We start from the raw sequence: 17,066 nt of genomic DNA, 5'->3' as shown, positions 1-17,066 counted from the left end.
ACCAGAATTGAAAGAGGTATGTTATTAAGGCAGAAAGGAAGGAAAGGGAAGGAAAATTCGATTGAAAAGGCAGAAAAGTGGAATCTAGGAGTAAATATGGAGGCAACTTGGGGCCCTGGTCAGCTACAGAACTAGAAAAAACTATTTAATAGCAACTATTAAAAGTAGTATTTAATATTTACTAGGGTTAATTGCCCGTCTTTTCTTACCTAATGGTAAGATAGTCTTAATATTTATAACTTCAGGGAGTTTTTATAACCCAAATTTTGGCCTGAGAAAACTGGATACTTCATAATGCTACAAAGTTAAAATTTCATCTGAGGCTGATTTCACTGTTTATCAGGGGTAAATTATTTTTTTAAATTATATACATTTTATTTTTGTAATATATGGATATGTATATATATGCATGGTTTCTAGTTCACTAAAACAAGTCACATTATTCAAACTGGACATTTTTATAGGGAAATGTAATTTCTAAAGAAAAAAATCCATATCTGAGTGAGAAAACAAAATGTTCTTATAAAAAAGAAAAAACTTTAACTTTTTATTGTAACATAATATATTCAAGTAAATATGTTTATTTAACGTGTAGAAAAAATTGCTATAATCCTTTATATATGGTAGGTTGCTAACTGGCAGGAACTTATAAAACAATGCGTAAATTGGTTCATTAAAACTGGACAAAATGTTTGATTAAAAAACCCTGAAAGCAATTAAGACTAAAACAACGCTGACAAAGAAAATCAGAAGATGAGAAATACCAGATTAGATCTTGCAGTGTAGTATATTTCTTCTGAACTGTCCAAAAAATCATCACTGTCGGGCTGTTTAGCAGAGACCAAGAAACCCAAGTTATTTACACTTAGACTAAAAGCCACAAATTCACAATGGGAAACTCACAAGTGAAGTAAGTCCTGCTAACATAACTTTATTAAGGTAAATGCAAAGTCAAATCAGATTAAGGAGCTTCTAAAAAAGCAACAGTGCAACAACTTTGCTCTATAATACAGTTACTAAATTAGTACAGAATTTAAATACATGCAATGAATGGTAAGTTAAAAAGAGAAGCAGAAAATAACAACTGGCATTTAACATCATGATTATGTTTTCTTCTAAACCTCCATCTTCTACGTAAAGGTCAGGCTTAAGTATTACAACATGATCATTTTAAGAATTTTTCTTTAGCATTCCTTTCCTCCATGCTGGTATACTGAACTAGAGCAACTCTAAGTTAAAAGGCTAAAGACTCCCTTTGTATGCCTTTAGTCAAGTGGGTTAAAATAAGCATTAAATTTAAGAAGAAAGTTCCCACTTCAATCCTGAGCGCTCATTAACAGTTACTTTCTTCTCATTATTAAGCAGAAAAGGGAAAAAAATGAAACATATAATCGGGAGCTTTGGTTAAGTAATTTCATTAGGATTAATTTTGTTTTTTAAGTCTCATTTTTTATTCTTCCATAGAATATTAACATCTCAAATGTTTGTAAAGCATTTTGCTTCTGAGACTGCACCTAATATTTTATCATATACCTGGAAAGGAGTATATAAAAAATTAACAAAAGAGAATCATGAAAAGAATGTTTTAGCAATCTTTAAATAAATGATAAATTTAATCTGCTCTGTACACCTAGTCTCTCCTGAGTTTCATTTGCTCCAAAGAGATTGGATTCTGTCCTGATACTTAGAAAAGGTGGTTTACACTCTTAAAAAACTCCCCATAAATTTAATGAGAAGATATGCTATTACTGGTCCAACACCGTAGTTTAAAATTGTGGCATTTATCCTAATAAATATATACGTAAAAAGCCCCTCAAAAACTGCAAAGCAAAAATGAAAAAAAAAAGGGCTAGCATAAAAAACATTTAATCAGCGAATGGTAAAACTAGTAAGTTTCTCCTAAAATAATTTTGAAAATATTCAATCTCAGCAACACAGATTTATTTATTCCAAATTTTAAAGTTAGTTACCTTTTTATTTCCCCAAATGCTTTGAAAATATTAATAACTAGCTTTTGTAGTCAGTACCAACATATCACAAAGACTAATTAAAACATTTACTTTCAGTGTTAAGATTCCAAGACTACACTACTTACAAGTTCATGATGTGGTTCTGTCTCTTTCCTTAAGGGTGGATCAAACTTTACTTGGCCAACTATAAGAGAAAAAAAGTAAAGCCTTCATCTGTTTCCATATTTTTAATGATATGATAATTTTAAAAGTTACTCCCATAGGAAAACCTATTTAATTTTACCATCTACCATAGACTGATCACAATCCTAAGATTTAAATAAAGAATGTGTTAGCTGGAAAAAACCCAAGAAAGTCTAAGCTGTTAAAGCTTAATCTAATAATCCTACACCTTTTCTGTAGTAAAAAAAAAAAAGATGATTAACAAAATTACGTGTACGTTACAGTCATGATCTAAGGTGCTACTTCATTGTTACCCAGCATAAAATAGAGACAATCTTAACTCAGTACTTCGGTATACAGACAGCAATTCAGGCAGAGTTATTTCTGGAAGCCAGCCAGCAAGATGGTCTCTAATGAGTCCTGCCTCCTGGTGTTCATAAACTTGTTTACTTCCTTCCCACGTCCCTGGGGTGGTCTATGTGACCAGACGAAAACGGCAGAATGATGGCATATAACTTCAGAGATAAGGCTTCTCTGTCTTGGGCTTTCTCTACTGGATCACTTGCTCTTGAGAAAGTCACGCTGTGAGCAGCCCTAAGGAGAGCCTACACTGCCAGGAACTGAAGCCTTGGGCTAACAGCTCTGTGAGTAACCTTGGAAGCAAATCCTCCACCAGACTGCAGCCCCATCTGACACCCTGATTGTCATGACAGACCCTGAGGCAGAACCACCCAGCTAGGCTGTCCTGGACTCCTGACCCTTAGAATATGTGTGAGATAATAAATGTTTATTGTTTTAAGCTGCTAAATTTTGGGGTAATTTGTTAGATAACAATAAATAACTATACTTCTACAGCTAAAGTATAAACTAAATACTAGAGCCAACATAAATTGACTGTACTACATTCACCTTTCCCCCTGCTATTCTAATTTAATGAATGTTTCACTACCTTTACCTTAAATTTCTGTATCTCATTATCATTGTCATTATCTGCTTTTATAACCTGGGTACAGCATTCAAGACCACTGAGATAAAAGCAGAGGCACAAATATAAAACATTAAAAAGGAGAAAAACAGACAGTCACAAATAATATCACCGCTCAACTAGTAAGAGCTCAGCCAAAACAGCAATTCTCAATCAAGGCAGGGAAGTGAGCGAGATTTCAAAGTACAATCATTCTACAACTGTTTTGATTTTAGCTTAGTATATATGGTTTACTGTGAATGTTAATGCCAAATAAAGGAGATCATGAGATTTCAATATTTAGCAATAGGAGGCACAAGTAAAAAAGGTTGAGAAACACAGCCTTACAAGATCTCCAGTTGTGTGTGAAGAAGTATGTATATGCTTTATAGCTGTTATGCACTAGATATCAAATTCTGGCCCTTAGAGATAAGTAGGCTGTTCAATAATGGGTTCCTCATACCTGTTCACATATGATCACATATCAAAGATTACAAAATAGATTTTAGTAAGGTATTAAAACATATTTTATATATACAGACACACACACACACACACATATATATATATATACACATATATCACCTTGATAGAGGCCCTATTGAACAACTGTCACCTAAACTTGTCACCAAATGGCAAAATTAAATCTGTAATAAAATTACATGAGGACAGTTTCATGCATTATCTGCCTTGTGTTATCATCACATGTGAACATGCCTGTTTCCACTGGACTGCATAATCACTAAGAATAGGGGTGCAGGGATGCTGTCTTAGACTTTCATTATTATTATTATTATTATTATTATTTTTTGGCTGTGTTGAGTCTTTGTTGTTGCACGTGGGCTTTTTCTAGTTGCGGCGAGCAGGGGCTACTCTTCATTGCTGTGCGTGGGCTTCTCATTGTGGCGGCTTCTCTTGTTGTGGAGCATGGGCTCCAGGCTTGTGGGCTTCAGAAGTTGGGGCATTCAGGCTCAGTAGTTGTGGCTCGCGGGCTCTAGAGCACAGGCTCAGTAGTTGTGGTGCACGGGTTTAGTTGCTCTGTGGCATGTGGGATCTTCCCAGACCAGGGCTTGAACCCCTGTCCCCTGTATCGGCAGGTGGATTCTTAACCACTGCGCCACCAGGGAAGTCCCTAGACTAACTTTCATAGCAAGGACAGAACTCCAACTGTAGCAGGTATTCAATACCCCTGTACTCTGTGGAACACTTTTCCAGAGACAGGAGTTTTTTGGCGTTACGCGGGCCTCTCACTGCTGTGGCCTCTCCCGTTGCGGAGCACAGGCTCCGGACGCGCAGGCTCAGCGGCCATGGCTCACGGGTCCAGCCTCTCCGCGGCATGTGGGATCTTCCTGGACCGGGGCACGAACCTGTGTCCCGTGCATCGGCAGGCGGACTCTCAATCACTGCGCCACCAGGGAAGCCCCGGAGATTCATTCTTCATGCCTTACACTGGTATCACTCTTCTGTTCTCTCCAAATTCCCTAGAGTTATGATAAGTTTCTGCCACAGGACATTCCAAGTACTGTTCAAATAATTGCTGGGCAATCATCCCAGGCTACAGTGGTATTTATGATGTTCTTAATAACGTCGAAAATTCCTACTTATCTGTAATTGTCTACTGGTCTTGATCTCTGTTTCTGCTACCATCTCCTTGAACGTATGTCAAGCGACACACCATAAATTTATATTTTACTATCCAGATGAAAACTCCTTCTTAGCTTCTTTGAAATAGCTCCGACATGATCACTTGCTGACTCATCACTAGCCATTAGGGGTCAAAACTGATCCTACTATGGCAAACAAGAAGAGCCCCAGAGTTATTTCTTCTTAAAGCAAGTCTTTGCTTATCATATTTAACTGAAGGCAGAGGGTACTTCCTAAAAGGAAAAGAGCAACAAACTTTCTGCAAGTGAGCCAATTTTTACGTGTATGTTGCCCAAACACCATTTAGTTTAATAAAGAGAAAACCTTGGTTGCATGGAGAGATACCATGTAATTGTAAACATAAAACATTATCAAGAGCAACAAATATATACAAATACTAAAATAAATTATTTTCTCTAAAGCCTGCCTTTATTGTCAATAGCATGACTGATTATTCTATATATCACATCTCACATAAAATCATAAAACGTCCTAAGAAAGCAGATACTACAACACTGCATAAGATTTTAAAGCCTCAAACATCAAACCCACAAATTATAAGAAGTGGTGGTTTTAATTCTGTTGCTACCTCAACATACTAGAGGGATACGACACCTTTCTTACTGGCAAACACAGGAGAAGGGAAGATGTCCATCAAAAGGAGGGCATATCAGAGTCTCAGAAAAACTAGGGTAAAGGCATCTATAGTTTCAAATAGCATGTACACACATATGCAGTTAGGAGCTGAGAATCACTGATATAAACGAATAAAGAATGATTAAGAGGAAACTGCACTTTGCAATAAAGGGCCAACAGAATTGGATAACAAGACAGAAAGTACTTTAGATTTTCAGCAGTACTGAACACATAAGGCTTTCTAACTGCAAAGGCATCTCTAATCACCTTTTGTATTATTAAAGAAATGACAAAGATGTATTATAATTACTTTCTGTACATTAAAAAATAATGGGAAATGCTCACATGCTAAGGTTGTCATTTTCAGAAAAATACTTTTGGGGAAAAATTAGCAAATTTAAATCACATGGCTTCAGAGGGAGCTATAAAGGTTAAGTTTATATGGTCACACAACTAACTGTAGGCAAAGTACAAATCCCTGTCATGGGCTTTTTGTAAAGTAGATGGTGCTTTCTTTCAAGAATTTCCTTCTTTTAAGAGCATTTCCAGGTAGCACCAGCACCAAACTCTGCCAAGAACTTAACACACAGTGTACGGTCCAGCCAAAATTCCACAGGAAGGTTCACAAAGGACTTGCAGTGTGAAAGCCACACAGGCGTGCTGACGTGGTTTCTGAAGTGGAGCCGTATTTGCGAAAGATCGCTGGGCTGGAAGCCGAGAGATCTAGGGCTTGCTGCTAACCAGGTGTATGACTCCATCCCACAGGCAGATCTATTCATCTCTGCATTTCTTTTTTGTTTTCTATTAAATGGTGATAGTGCCTGTCCCTACTTACCTTACTTAGCTTTAAAATGTGCAGACCTCTCCCTCTCCTGGCTCTCCCGGACCATCAGCTTCTATCTAACCTGGGAGCTTGTTAGAAGTAAAGAACCTCAGCTCTCACCCCAGATCTACTGAATCAGAAACCGCATTTTAGCAAGATCTCTAGGCAAGTTCTACCCACATGGAAGTTTAGGGAGCACTGCCTTGATTACTTCTATCCTGCCTATTCTAGGAATCTTATTCCTCTTGCCAAACAATAGCAACATAAATATACGCCCCCGGACACCACCAGAAAGTCCTCAGGAGTAAGGAAAATGAAATTCTTACTGCCTTAATTAAACTCTACCTTTCAAAGCATCTAATAAGAAAAACTACTCGGAAGGAAATGAAGCAAAAATAATGGCAACTAAATTAAAACTTGAAATCTTATTTTTTATTGTTACATTATAAACTGTGTACAGGATACACTTACAGTTTATCTCCGAGCGTGTTTTTTCTTCTCTCACATTTCTACTTGTTGAATGAATTCTATGTGGGACAGCAACAAGAGGCTAGGAGAGAACAAAATCAATGACAAGCCACAGTCTGGGCCACAGAATTACCCAAATATGAAAGGAATACTTCTCTTTATATAAAAATGGGAACAAAATACAACTTTGTTAATATTTGTTTAAAAAATGGCAACCAGAAACTGAAAGCTTCTTACTCCTCAAACTGGGAGCTTAAGATTAGGGATATACTTTATCCACAGCACGTTCCCAATAAATGTTCTATGAGTTGAATATAAATAAATATTCAAAATTGAATATTTCAACAACACAATAGCTGCTCAAAAGCTACAGCTAGCTTTCCCTGTTGCAGAGGAGAAAATTGTAATTGAAAAAAAATCTGCCTCAACTTCTTATATCAAGAAGGATGAGATAAATGAATTGAAATAATGCTAAAGGCATTAATGCGTTATGGTCTTCTTACCTAGTAAACACAACATTTTCCCCACCTTAATGCTTTTTCTTGTAGAAGCAGCACTCTATTTTCTTTCCTTTTATTTTATTAAAATCTCTCTATGTGTACTGTCACTTTCAGAGAGAAATATCCTGGGGGGTAGGTGAAGTGGGGATGAGTTCTTCTTACTATTAATTCATGGACATTCCTCCAACCTTATGGAGTAAAAAAGGCCCTATTTGAAAAGCTTCTGCAACTCCATTCTATACACTCTAAGGCTTCACCTTAAGAGGTGATGCCAGCATCTATTTCATGTACCAAATAGGTTTTTTCTTCTGTGTGTGAAACATTATCTTTGAAGTTTTACTACCTTTGAAGGAGATACTCTCTTACACATATCTTTTGGAAAATGTAATTCATAAACATTTGAGCTCAACTTCTTAAGACTCTATGAGGCAAATCAAGAACAGGACCCAAGTTAACTATTCTCAGTGTAGGCACCTCTCAGGAAATAAAAATATATGAATCTAAGACCCAAATATTAAAATACCAATGTAGTAAAACAGTAGCAAAAATAATTTAAAAAATTAAGTATTTAAACTTTACATCTACACAGTGATGTGTAGTTTACAAAGTGCTTTCATATACCTTAGCTCATTCTCTCCTCAAAATAAACTTGTGAAACAAGTATTAATCTTCATTTTATAGATGAGGACATTCAGCTAGTTAGCCACAGAACAAGAAAAACCCTGGACTTTTGATCATAATATTTGGAGCAAAAACAAACAAGCAAAAATAGGTATCATGTTAGATTAGTCACACATACTGCTGTTATCAGTGAACTTGGATGAAATCTATGCTTTCTATGAGAACAGTTTTACTTTCCCAGCTTCAACAGTGCAATTATAAAATTATTAAATCTTATAATGCTGTACCTAGTACATGGGTTAACATACAGGAGAAGAAAATGCTATTAATCACAATTACTTCAATGTGTAGTACTTCTAAAATAGAAACTACATAGGAACCTTACATGAAAAGTCAACTTTCTTCCACTGTGAATAATGCATACTAAAATAAAACAACTAAAGACTAAAGTAGAACTAGTACATGTGCTAAATATTTTCAAGAGAATTCAATTTCCACACAATATTATATAGTATCACAGCAAGTACTGAAATGCTAGTTAGACACATTCAAATTCTGAGTGACAACACAGTACTTAGCAATTGTAATTACAAATCATTTGCAAATAATAAGACTTAGATACTACATATTATGTATAACATATACTGTAGTATTATATATGTATAAATTACTATAGATTTCTCTGGGGAAAGTATGATCTTATACTATGGTAAGAAGAAAAGTTACCCTCCTCCCTAACCAACAATTATAATACTAATAACATAGTCTTGATGAGGAGAAATTTCTTTCTCTGCTATATAAGAAAATTTCAGAAGAATCTTTATTCCACAGGTTGCTTCTAGATTCGGTTTATTATTTCTCCTCTTTAAACACATTTTAAAGGACTCTATAATTCAGCACAACAAGTAAACAGGATGAAGTAAGGGACAACAATGCAGCATCTAGTGCACTGAAAGGGTACAGGCAGTCCTCGTCCTGTAGTCTTGATATGCACAAATTTCAGTTACTATAACATAGTTAAGTTACATTAGTCCTCTATAACATGGTTCAAATTTCAGTCACCAGTTTATTAATTGTATAATATTATATAACATTAATTGTATATTGTTCAGTATGTTAATCTTATCAACATTCAATATATTAATTATAATTGCGTAAAACACAAACTTCACTGCCTGCTTGTCAGTCCACAGATCACTATGTGAATAAGAGATGCACATCAGGATCCGTAACTAATCACGTCACTACTTTCAAAGTCTGTCTGTGACTGGTCACTGAGCATCTGTTATTCAGTTCATGCACAGACAGCAAAGTGTGCAGTTGTGTTGCCTCCTTGTCTCCCAGTGATAATATACTCATGTGACATTTTAACAAAAATTGGTAACTGAAAGAAGAAATTAGCCAACAAAGATAAAACTGCTGCAAAGAAACAGAAAAGCAATAACTCTGGATAATGTTGGAAATGAAGTTTGAATCAAACATAAATGAAGTTACAGGAGAAAATAGCTGACTGTGAGAATGCTGACACTGCCACTGTTCAAGAGACTGTGGACACACAGCCAGGGTAACTTAGTGAAGGTGAACCTGACATAAGTGAAGAAAGAAGTTCTGATATAAAGGATGAAGGTGCCCCAAAAGAAGGGGCGCTAGCAAAAAATTTCACATCACAGGAATACTGAGGCTATTTCATGCATTGAAAGTTCAAAGGATAAAATACTGGAAGCTGATCTGAACTTAGAAAGGAATCTGACATTCACCAAATCATAAAGAAGATAATTGCTCTGTGTCATAAAGTTATATGACAAGAAGAAGGCAAACACACTATGCAATCTACTCAATAAATAGACTACTTGATAATGAAACAATCCATGGAAGTGTTTTTTTTTAAAACAAAGAAAAGAAACACAATTCTCACAGGTTCTAATACTTTACAATGTACTAAATAAAATATTTTACTATTTTTTTTCATTCCCCTAAACATTTAAAACTGACAATAAGAGAGTTTTTAATCTTCTAACAAATATTTTTTAAGGTTACAAAACAATTATAATTTTTCTCCTTGAGTATTAAGATCGCTTTGTAGGGGACGGCCCTGGTGGCGCAGTGGTTGAGAGTCTGCCTGCCAATGCAAGGGACACGGGTTCGAGCCCTGGTCCAGGAAGATCCCACATGCTGCGGAGCAACTAAGCCCGTGTGCCACAGCTACTGAGCCTGTGCTCTAGAGCCCACGAGCCACAACTATTGAGACCACATGCCACAACTACTGAAGCCCTTGTGCCTAGAGCCCGTGCTCCACCACAAGAGAAGCCACTGCAATGAGAAGCCCGCGCACCATAAAGAAGAGTAGCCCCTGCTCTCTGCAACTAGAGAAAGCCCCGCTCAGCAACAAAGACCCAATGCAGCCATAAATTTAAAAATAAATAAATAAATAAATAAATTTACATGCAAAAAACTGCTGTTGGATCCTTTCAAAAAAAGAAAAGATCGTTTTGTAGGATATCACCTTACTTGGTCATTTGTACAGTCCTTTACTACCATGCAAATGAAGGAACACCTGTATATTAAATTATAGAAGAATTTATAAAGCAAAACAACAAAACCCAATTTCTCCCTAGTATAAAGTCAGTAATACTTTATAATTCTTAAGTTTTTTTGTTTTCAAATGCTTTTCCAGACCTTTAAACAAAGGGATAGTAGCTTATGTATAGTTGTATAAAGATGACAAGCTAGAACAATGATGAATTGATAGAAAGGTTCTCTCTTACCTAAGACAATCTGAGACCACCTTCCTGACCACTGAGAGCTATCGTTCCTTCAGTATCATCAATGGAATTTACACCATTTTTAAGTACCTTCCAAAAGCCAGTCAAGTTCAAGGCTATCCAGCTCAGTTATAGACCCAATAACAGAATTCTGACATGTCACATATACTGAGTTTATCTTAGGTGCCACAACTATTAGCTGAGTTAGGAATGTTACATATGCCAGCCGAAGTGAAGCTTCCATTCATACCAATGTTCCCATGATACTAGGGTTATTTAATTCTCTAACTACACTGGCTCATTTTTAAACACGTCTACAGCAGACAATTAGGGTAACAGTCAGTAACAAAGTCAATCCTATACTTTCTACTAACCACTAATAACTCATGAAGTATTGTACAAGGATTCTTTTTGAGAAGAAAATGGAATAGAAATTTTACATATATTCTAACATCTTGTGTAGGTGTTTCCCATTTGCATTCTCTTTTACAATGGATTATTTATTTGCAACTTCATCTAAAATGACTACTTTTAAAAAACTACAGTAATTTCAAGAAGTAGATTAGATGATTCTCCCTTTGCCATTTTCAGAAAACAGTCTCTATAAGTAGTCAAAAGGAAAAATCCAGCTCATGACTTCCAAAGTCAAGGAGTTAATTCTTCCCTCAAGAGTTGATTTAAACTAGATCCAGAACTTAAAAGAACTGATTTTTCAGATGTACATACGTATATACATATATGTTATATACTACTTGGTAAAAACAGTTCCTACCTCAGGATCATCATCATCAAAATCATGGTAAGTGGAATGATCTGGATTATTCACTTTATCCAACAGTTCAATTGCCAAAGACCGTGTCAAAGGCTGTGTGACAAACGGGTGCTATAAAAATAAAATAACATAGTACAGAACACTTATTAGAAGTCTGTTTGAGTGACATTTTATCTTTTGAAAAAAAGACATATTTCAGGGCAAAAATAATACCTGTAGTAGCTTTTCAGCAGTAGGTCTTTTTTTTGGATTTTTGGTAAGTGCCATTTTCACAAAATGATGAAAACTATTTGACCTAAGAAATTTTGAAAATCAGATTTTAAAATTTCAATTATTTTTTTGCTCATGACTATTAAAGTAAATAACACAAAAATACTTACCACTTCATTTTATCCTTTAGTTTAGGAGGCTGAAAATTGCTTTTTGTCATTAGAAATAATGCTCTGAAAAATCAACAACCATTATGCAGCATTTTAAGATTGCATATTTTAATATATAATATTAATTCTATTAATATAATTCCCAAATAAGGTAAAGCAAGACTAAGAATATTACTTGTTCATGACATAATAAATAATACTGGGAGGGGGAGGGAACCTTAATTTAAGCACAGGATTCTTTAACTATGACACACTGACCTCATTGGGTGTAAGTCAAACATAGGAGGCTGCAGCTCAGCAAGTTCTATGGCAGTGATCCCCACTGCCCAGAGATCACAAAGCTGATTGTACCCCCCTTTCCTCTCAACGGCTGCGACTTCTGGAGCCATCCTGAAGGAAATAGTCCAGAAAAGAAAAATCTATTTATTGCATTTTCCTTCTTATTCCCATCAGAGGCACACCATCACTATGTAAGCTGAGACCTATTTAGGCCTTGACATCTGAAAAGTAAGTATGTAGTACTTAAAAGGCTCATATTTCCCAAGATCTCGACATCTCACAAGACTCTTCATCCCAAGCCCCTACTGATTTCTCCTTTGTTACTTTGTTAAGCTATTTACTATAAAGGTTTATAAAAATTACAACTATAACAGAGCAACATGTACCAATTTGTCCACATCCCAATCTCTCTTCCTCTGTACATGCAAAATTCTATAGAGACATAACATGTAATAAATAACTTATCATTTTTAGTTCTTCCTTCTTATGTCAATAAACTGCAATCTGGCCTCCAACTGTTTTCACTTGACCAATACTATTTATTGGGGCACCAAGAATCTTCATTTAGTACTTAACTCACATTTACTATAAACTTAATTGGTTGGTGAAAAGTTATAAAAATGAGTGTCTGCTTTTTTTTTTTTTTCTTTTTTTGCAGTACACGGGCCTCTCACTGTTGTGGCCTCTCCCATTGCAGAGCACAGGCTCCGGACACGCAGGCTCAGCAGCCATGGCTCACGGGCCTAGCTGCACCGTGGCATGTGGGATCTTCCCGGACCGGGGCACGAACCCGTGTCCCCTGCATCAGCAGGTAGATGCTCAACCACTGCGCCACCAGGGAAGCCCGAGTATCTGCTTTTAAAAAAATATATTTATTCAGATGAAAGTTACCTGAATTCAGTATTTTTCTTGTTTCTTTCAACTTTACTGTAGTCTTATTCTAATTCTAATTATAAATAATTATAAATAATAATTATAATTAATAACAAATATAATAAATATATATTATTATATATTATATATTAATATATAATATATAATATATAATAATTATAAATAATTATAATTATTCTAATTATACCTCTATAAATTTGTATTTTATTAAATAATTATGTTGATTTTCAAATATAAAAAATTTCAAATACTAAGCAGTAGTTTTGAAAAGAACTACTTGAGATAAACATTTGAACTCTTACATATCAAAAGTGTGAGTTAAACAGGCAGCCTTACAAGTATGTTTGTTTTCCTGGTATGATTTCAGGAAAGTCAAATATGTCAGTAAGTTAACAACAACAACAACAAAAATCCCTCTAACTTTCTAAATGCTTGGTCTTAAAATGTTTTTAATCTTTATTGATGGCTAGATTCCAGCCAGCTGTGGAAATGCCCCAGTAGAGGATGAAAGTACACACTGGTGACATATTCTTAACTAGCTGGCCACAGCAGCTGATGTTCTCCCTTCCTCTACGAAAATATGAGTAAAAGATTCCACCCAGTGCACTTGTACTCCTGCCAGTTAAGCTGCATGCTTACCGCAATCAACTGAGTCATCTCTGAACCTATTTGTTATATTTGTTATTATAAATACATAATCTAATTAAATATTATAAAAATTAATTTATTATGAAGGTAAAAAGAGTAAGCTGTTATGAAAATTAACATGTATTCTTTAGAAAAACTTGTTAAAGGCAAGTTTCTAAAGACCAAAAAAAAAAAATCTGGCAAATGAGGTTAAGAAAATGATAGCTGTAAAAGATTAGGAAGGCTACAGACTGCTAATTCCATTTGTATGACACTGGGGGAAAAGGCAAAACTGTAGAGACAAATCAGATCAGGTGTTGCCAGAGGCTAGAGATGGGCCAAAAGAATTTGCGAGAAGGGCACAAAAGGAAACTTCCCTGGGTGATGGGAACCTATGTTTTACACGGATTGTGGTGGCATTTTTCACTACCACAGAGTGTCTCAAAGTTCATAGAGCTGTACACCTAATAAGGCTAAATTTATACCTCAATAAACCTGACTAGAAAAGTCACATGCTTTGTATGCAACTGCATTTTAGAGAAACACAAACCAGGAAATGTGGATGATTTACATCTAACTAGTTATCCACGCAAAGAAAAGGCCTTGGTCCTATATCAAATGATTGGCAAAAAAAAAAAACCCACAAAAAACTACACTCACATGCCTTAAATTGAAATAAAATGTTTAAGGTACATGTGTAGTGTATTAATTTTGAGATTTGCCAATTCCACAGACTTTTTTGATTAACTGAATAACTGCCAACCTTAGTCACAATGAATGAGAGATTCCATTCTATCCTACATCCCTAGAGTTTAGGTGGGAAAGACATGATACTAGAGAAAGTTGAAGAGTCGGAGTGTTCCAAAACATTATTTTGCCTAATTCACAATTTCACATGCTCCCAAGATATTACCTACTCTATCATTAGAAGAATGACATTAGTTTTTAATCTCTGAAGCTTCAGTTGGAGATCAGTTATCATCAACAAACATTTACTAAGCATGTGTAGAGAATCATGCTAGACCCTGGAGATTCAATGTTCCTCCAGATGTTTAAAATCAAACTGAGGAGATAGAGTATCTAAAAATAATAACAGATAGCTCTTTAAGCTCTTATTCCTCTCAGAAATCAACCCTGAACAATAAGAACAAAAAAGAGAAATATAAACATATCATCTTTGAAAAATCCAGAAGACATATTTAGACTGGAAATGAAATAATAGTAAATGATGTGGCAAATAGGAGGAAGCACAAACCTAAGTGTGTGTAGAGGACAAGACCAACTAGCAAACCAAGAACCCCAGATATATGTAAAATTTAATGTACGTCAGTTACTACTTTACTGATGACTAAGTTCCAACTAGCTGGTTCTTAGCCCCTAAGAATCCCAGAAAGGCTGACAAATTAGGGTTACAAACATACAAAAGCAGAGTTAAGACTGAGGTTGAAAACAGGTATATTTGCAAATGTCAAGTCTAAATAATGAATAGTTAGTCCACCAGATTCCTCTTCCCATCTATTAAGGCCCAGCAATTACTCCTTCCCCATTCCTACTGGATAAAGACCAACAGAAACTGGACAAGGGGCTTCAGACTCAGACATATCAGGAACAAAGGAGAGCAGGGTCTGGGAGCAGTAGAAGTCTGTGTATAACAATGAGTTCCTCAGCTTCCTTCACATACTCATTTCTGGGACACTAAAAACTGGGTTTACATGCTACCTCCCATGCACACATGGCTACGAATCAGCTTTAAGTGCCTTGCTCTTCAATGTAAACCAGAAGAGAAGGGTTACTAGACATTTGAGGGAAGCCTCCATCATGAAAGTATGAGTCTCAAAAGCTTTGGAAATCTTATATAAAGAATAAAAATGATTTTTAAAGGTGACAGAAAATTAATGGATTAATCCAAGTGGTCCAAGATATAACTAATGAGCTCCAGAAAGAGAGAGCAGGAAAAAGTAAAGCAAAGAAATTATCAAAGAAGTAATGCAAGAATACTTCCCAGAACTGAAAGACATGAATCCTGATTGAAAAGCACAAATGCCAAGTACAGTGAATAAAAGTAAAAATGATAAAAGAACAAACAAAAACATTCTTAAGTACATCACCATGGAATACCAAACCATCAAAAAGATTCTAGTAGGGAGGGGTTACATTCAAATATCATGTGTTGACAGTTTCAGCCATTTTTGGAGCCCATCAGCTGCCCAGCCCCCTGCCTCTCCACCAGTGTGTGACGTATTCCTTCCACATCTACCTACGTGAAAGCGTCCCTCTGTGATGAGGACAGACAGGGTGGTGGTCCACACGTAGTCCAGTGCCAAGAAGGAAAAGTAAGGTGATGTGAGTGGAGCCCTCTTGGTTGTGTGGCTGACAGGGTCTTGCTGCTCCGGCTGGGTGTCAAGCCTATGCATCTGAGGTGGGAGAGCCAAGTTCAGGACATTGGACCACAAGAGACCTCCTGGTACCACGTAATATCAGTCAGCGAGAGCTCTCAGAGATCTCTGTTTCAATGCTAAGATGCAGCTCCACTCAACAACCTGCGAGCTCCAGTGCTGGACACCCTATGCCAAACAACTAGCAAGACAGGAACACAACCCCACCTACTAGCAGAAAGGCTGCCTAAAATCATAATAAGCTCACAGACACCCTAAAACACACCACCAGACGTGGTGCTGCCCACCAGAAAGACAAGATCCAGCCTCATCCGCCAGAACACAGGCACCAGTCCCCGCCACCAGGAAGCCTACACAACCCACTGAACCAACCTTACCCATTGGGGGCAGACACCAAAAAAAACGGGAACTATGAACCTGCAGCCGGCAAAAAGGAGACCCCAAACACAGTAAGTTAAGCAAAATGAGAAGACAGAGAAATACACAGCAGATGAAAGAGCAAGGTAAAAACCCACCAGACCAAACAAATGAAGAGGAAACAGGCAGTCTACCTGAAAAAGAATTCAGAGTAATGATAGTAAATTCATCCAAGATCTTGGAAATAGAGTGGAGAAAATACAAGAAATGTTTAACAAGGACCTAGAAGAACTAAAGAGCAAACAAACAGTGATGAACAACACAATAAATGAGATTAAAATTCTCTAGAAGGAATCAACAGCAGAGTAACTGAGGCAGAAGAATGGATAAGGGAACTGGAAGATAAAATAGTGGAAATAACTACCACAAAGCAGAATAAAGAAAAAAGAATGAAAAGAATTGAAGACAGACTCAGAGACCTCTGGGACAACATTAAATGCACCAACATTCGGATTATAGGGGTCCCAGAAGAAGAGAAAAAGAAAGGGACTAAGAAGATATTTGAGGAGATTATAGTTGAAAACTCCCCTAATATGGGAAAGGAAATAGTCAATCAAGTCCAGGAAGCACAGAGAGTCCATTACAGAATAAATCCATCGAGAAACATGGCAAGACATATATTAATCAAACTCAAAAATTAAATACAAAGAAAAAATATTAAAAGCAGCAAGGGAAAAGCAACAAATAACATACAAGGGAATCCCCATAAGGTTAACAGCTGATCTTTCAGCAGAAACTCTGCAAGCCAGAA

General features: G+C 36.2%; 1 protein-coding gene across 6 annotated transcripts in view; it reads right to left on the bottom strand.

The window, feature by feature from the left end:
• MAP4K3 (mitogen-activated protein kinase kinase kinase kinase 3) overlaps positions 1-17,066 on the bottom strand; it is a 205,515-nt gene that overhangs the window by 50,018 nt on the left and 138,431 nt on the right. For 4 of the 6 annotated variants that reach the window (XM_059078810.2, XM_067007729.1, XM_067007731.1 and 1 more), the window contains 7 exons: positions 11,961-12,092; positions 11,703-11,765; positions 11,536-11,617; positions 11,323-11,433; positions 6,671-6,749; positions 2,096-2,154; positions 765-827 (listed from right to left, as the gene is read on the bottom strand). In XM_059078810.2, the coding sequence (XP_058934793.1) occupies positions 765-827; positions 2,096-2,154; positions 6,671-6,749; positions 11,323-11,433; positions 11,536-11,617; positions 11,703-11,765; positions 11,961-12,092 (589 nt within the window). The remainder of the gene's footprint in view (positions 1-764; positions 828-2,095; positions 2,155-6,670; positions 6,750-11,322; positions 11,434-11,535; positions 11,618-11,702; positions 11,766-11,960; positions 12,093-17,066) is intronic. The other 2 variants (XM_059078812.2, XM_067007730.1) reach the window with 1 other exon arrangement.

The sequence above is a fragment of the Kogia breviceps genome, chromosome 11 (genome assembly GCF_026419965.1).
Source record: "Kogia breviceps isolate mKogBre1 chromosome 11, mKogBre1 haplotype 1, whole genome shotgun sequence".
NCBI lineage: Eukaryota > Metazoa > Chordata > Mammalia > Artiodactyla > Physeteridae > Kogia > Kogia breviceps.
The sequence above is the reverse complement of the archived record's forward strand: the minus strand, read 5'-3'. Positions and strand labels throughout refer to the sequence as shown.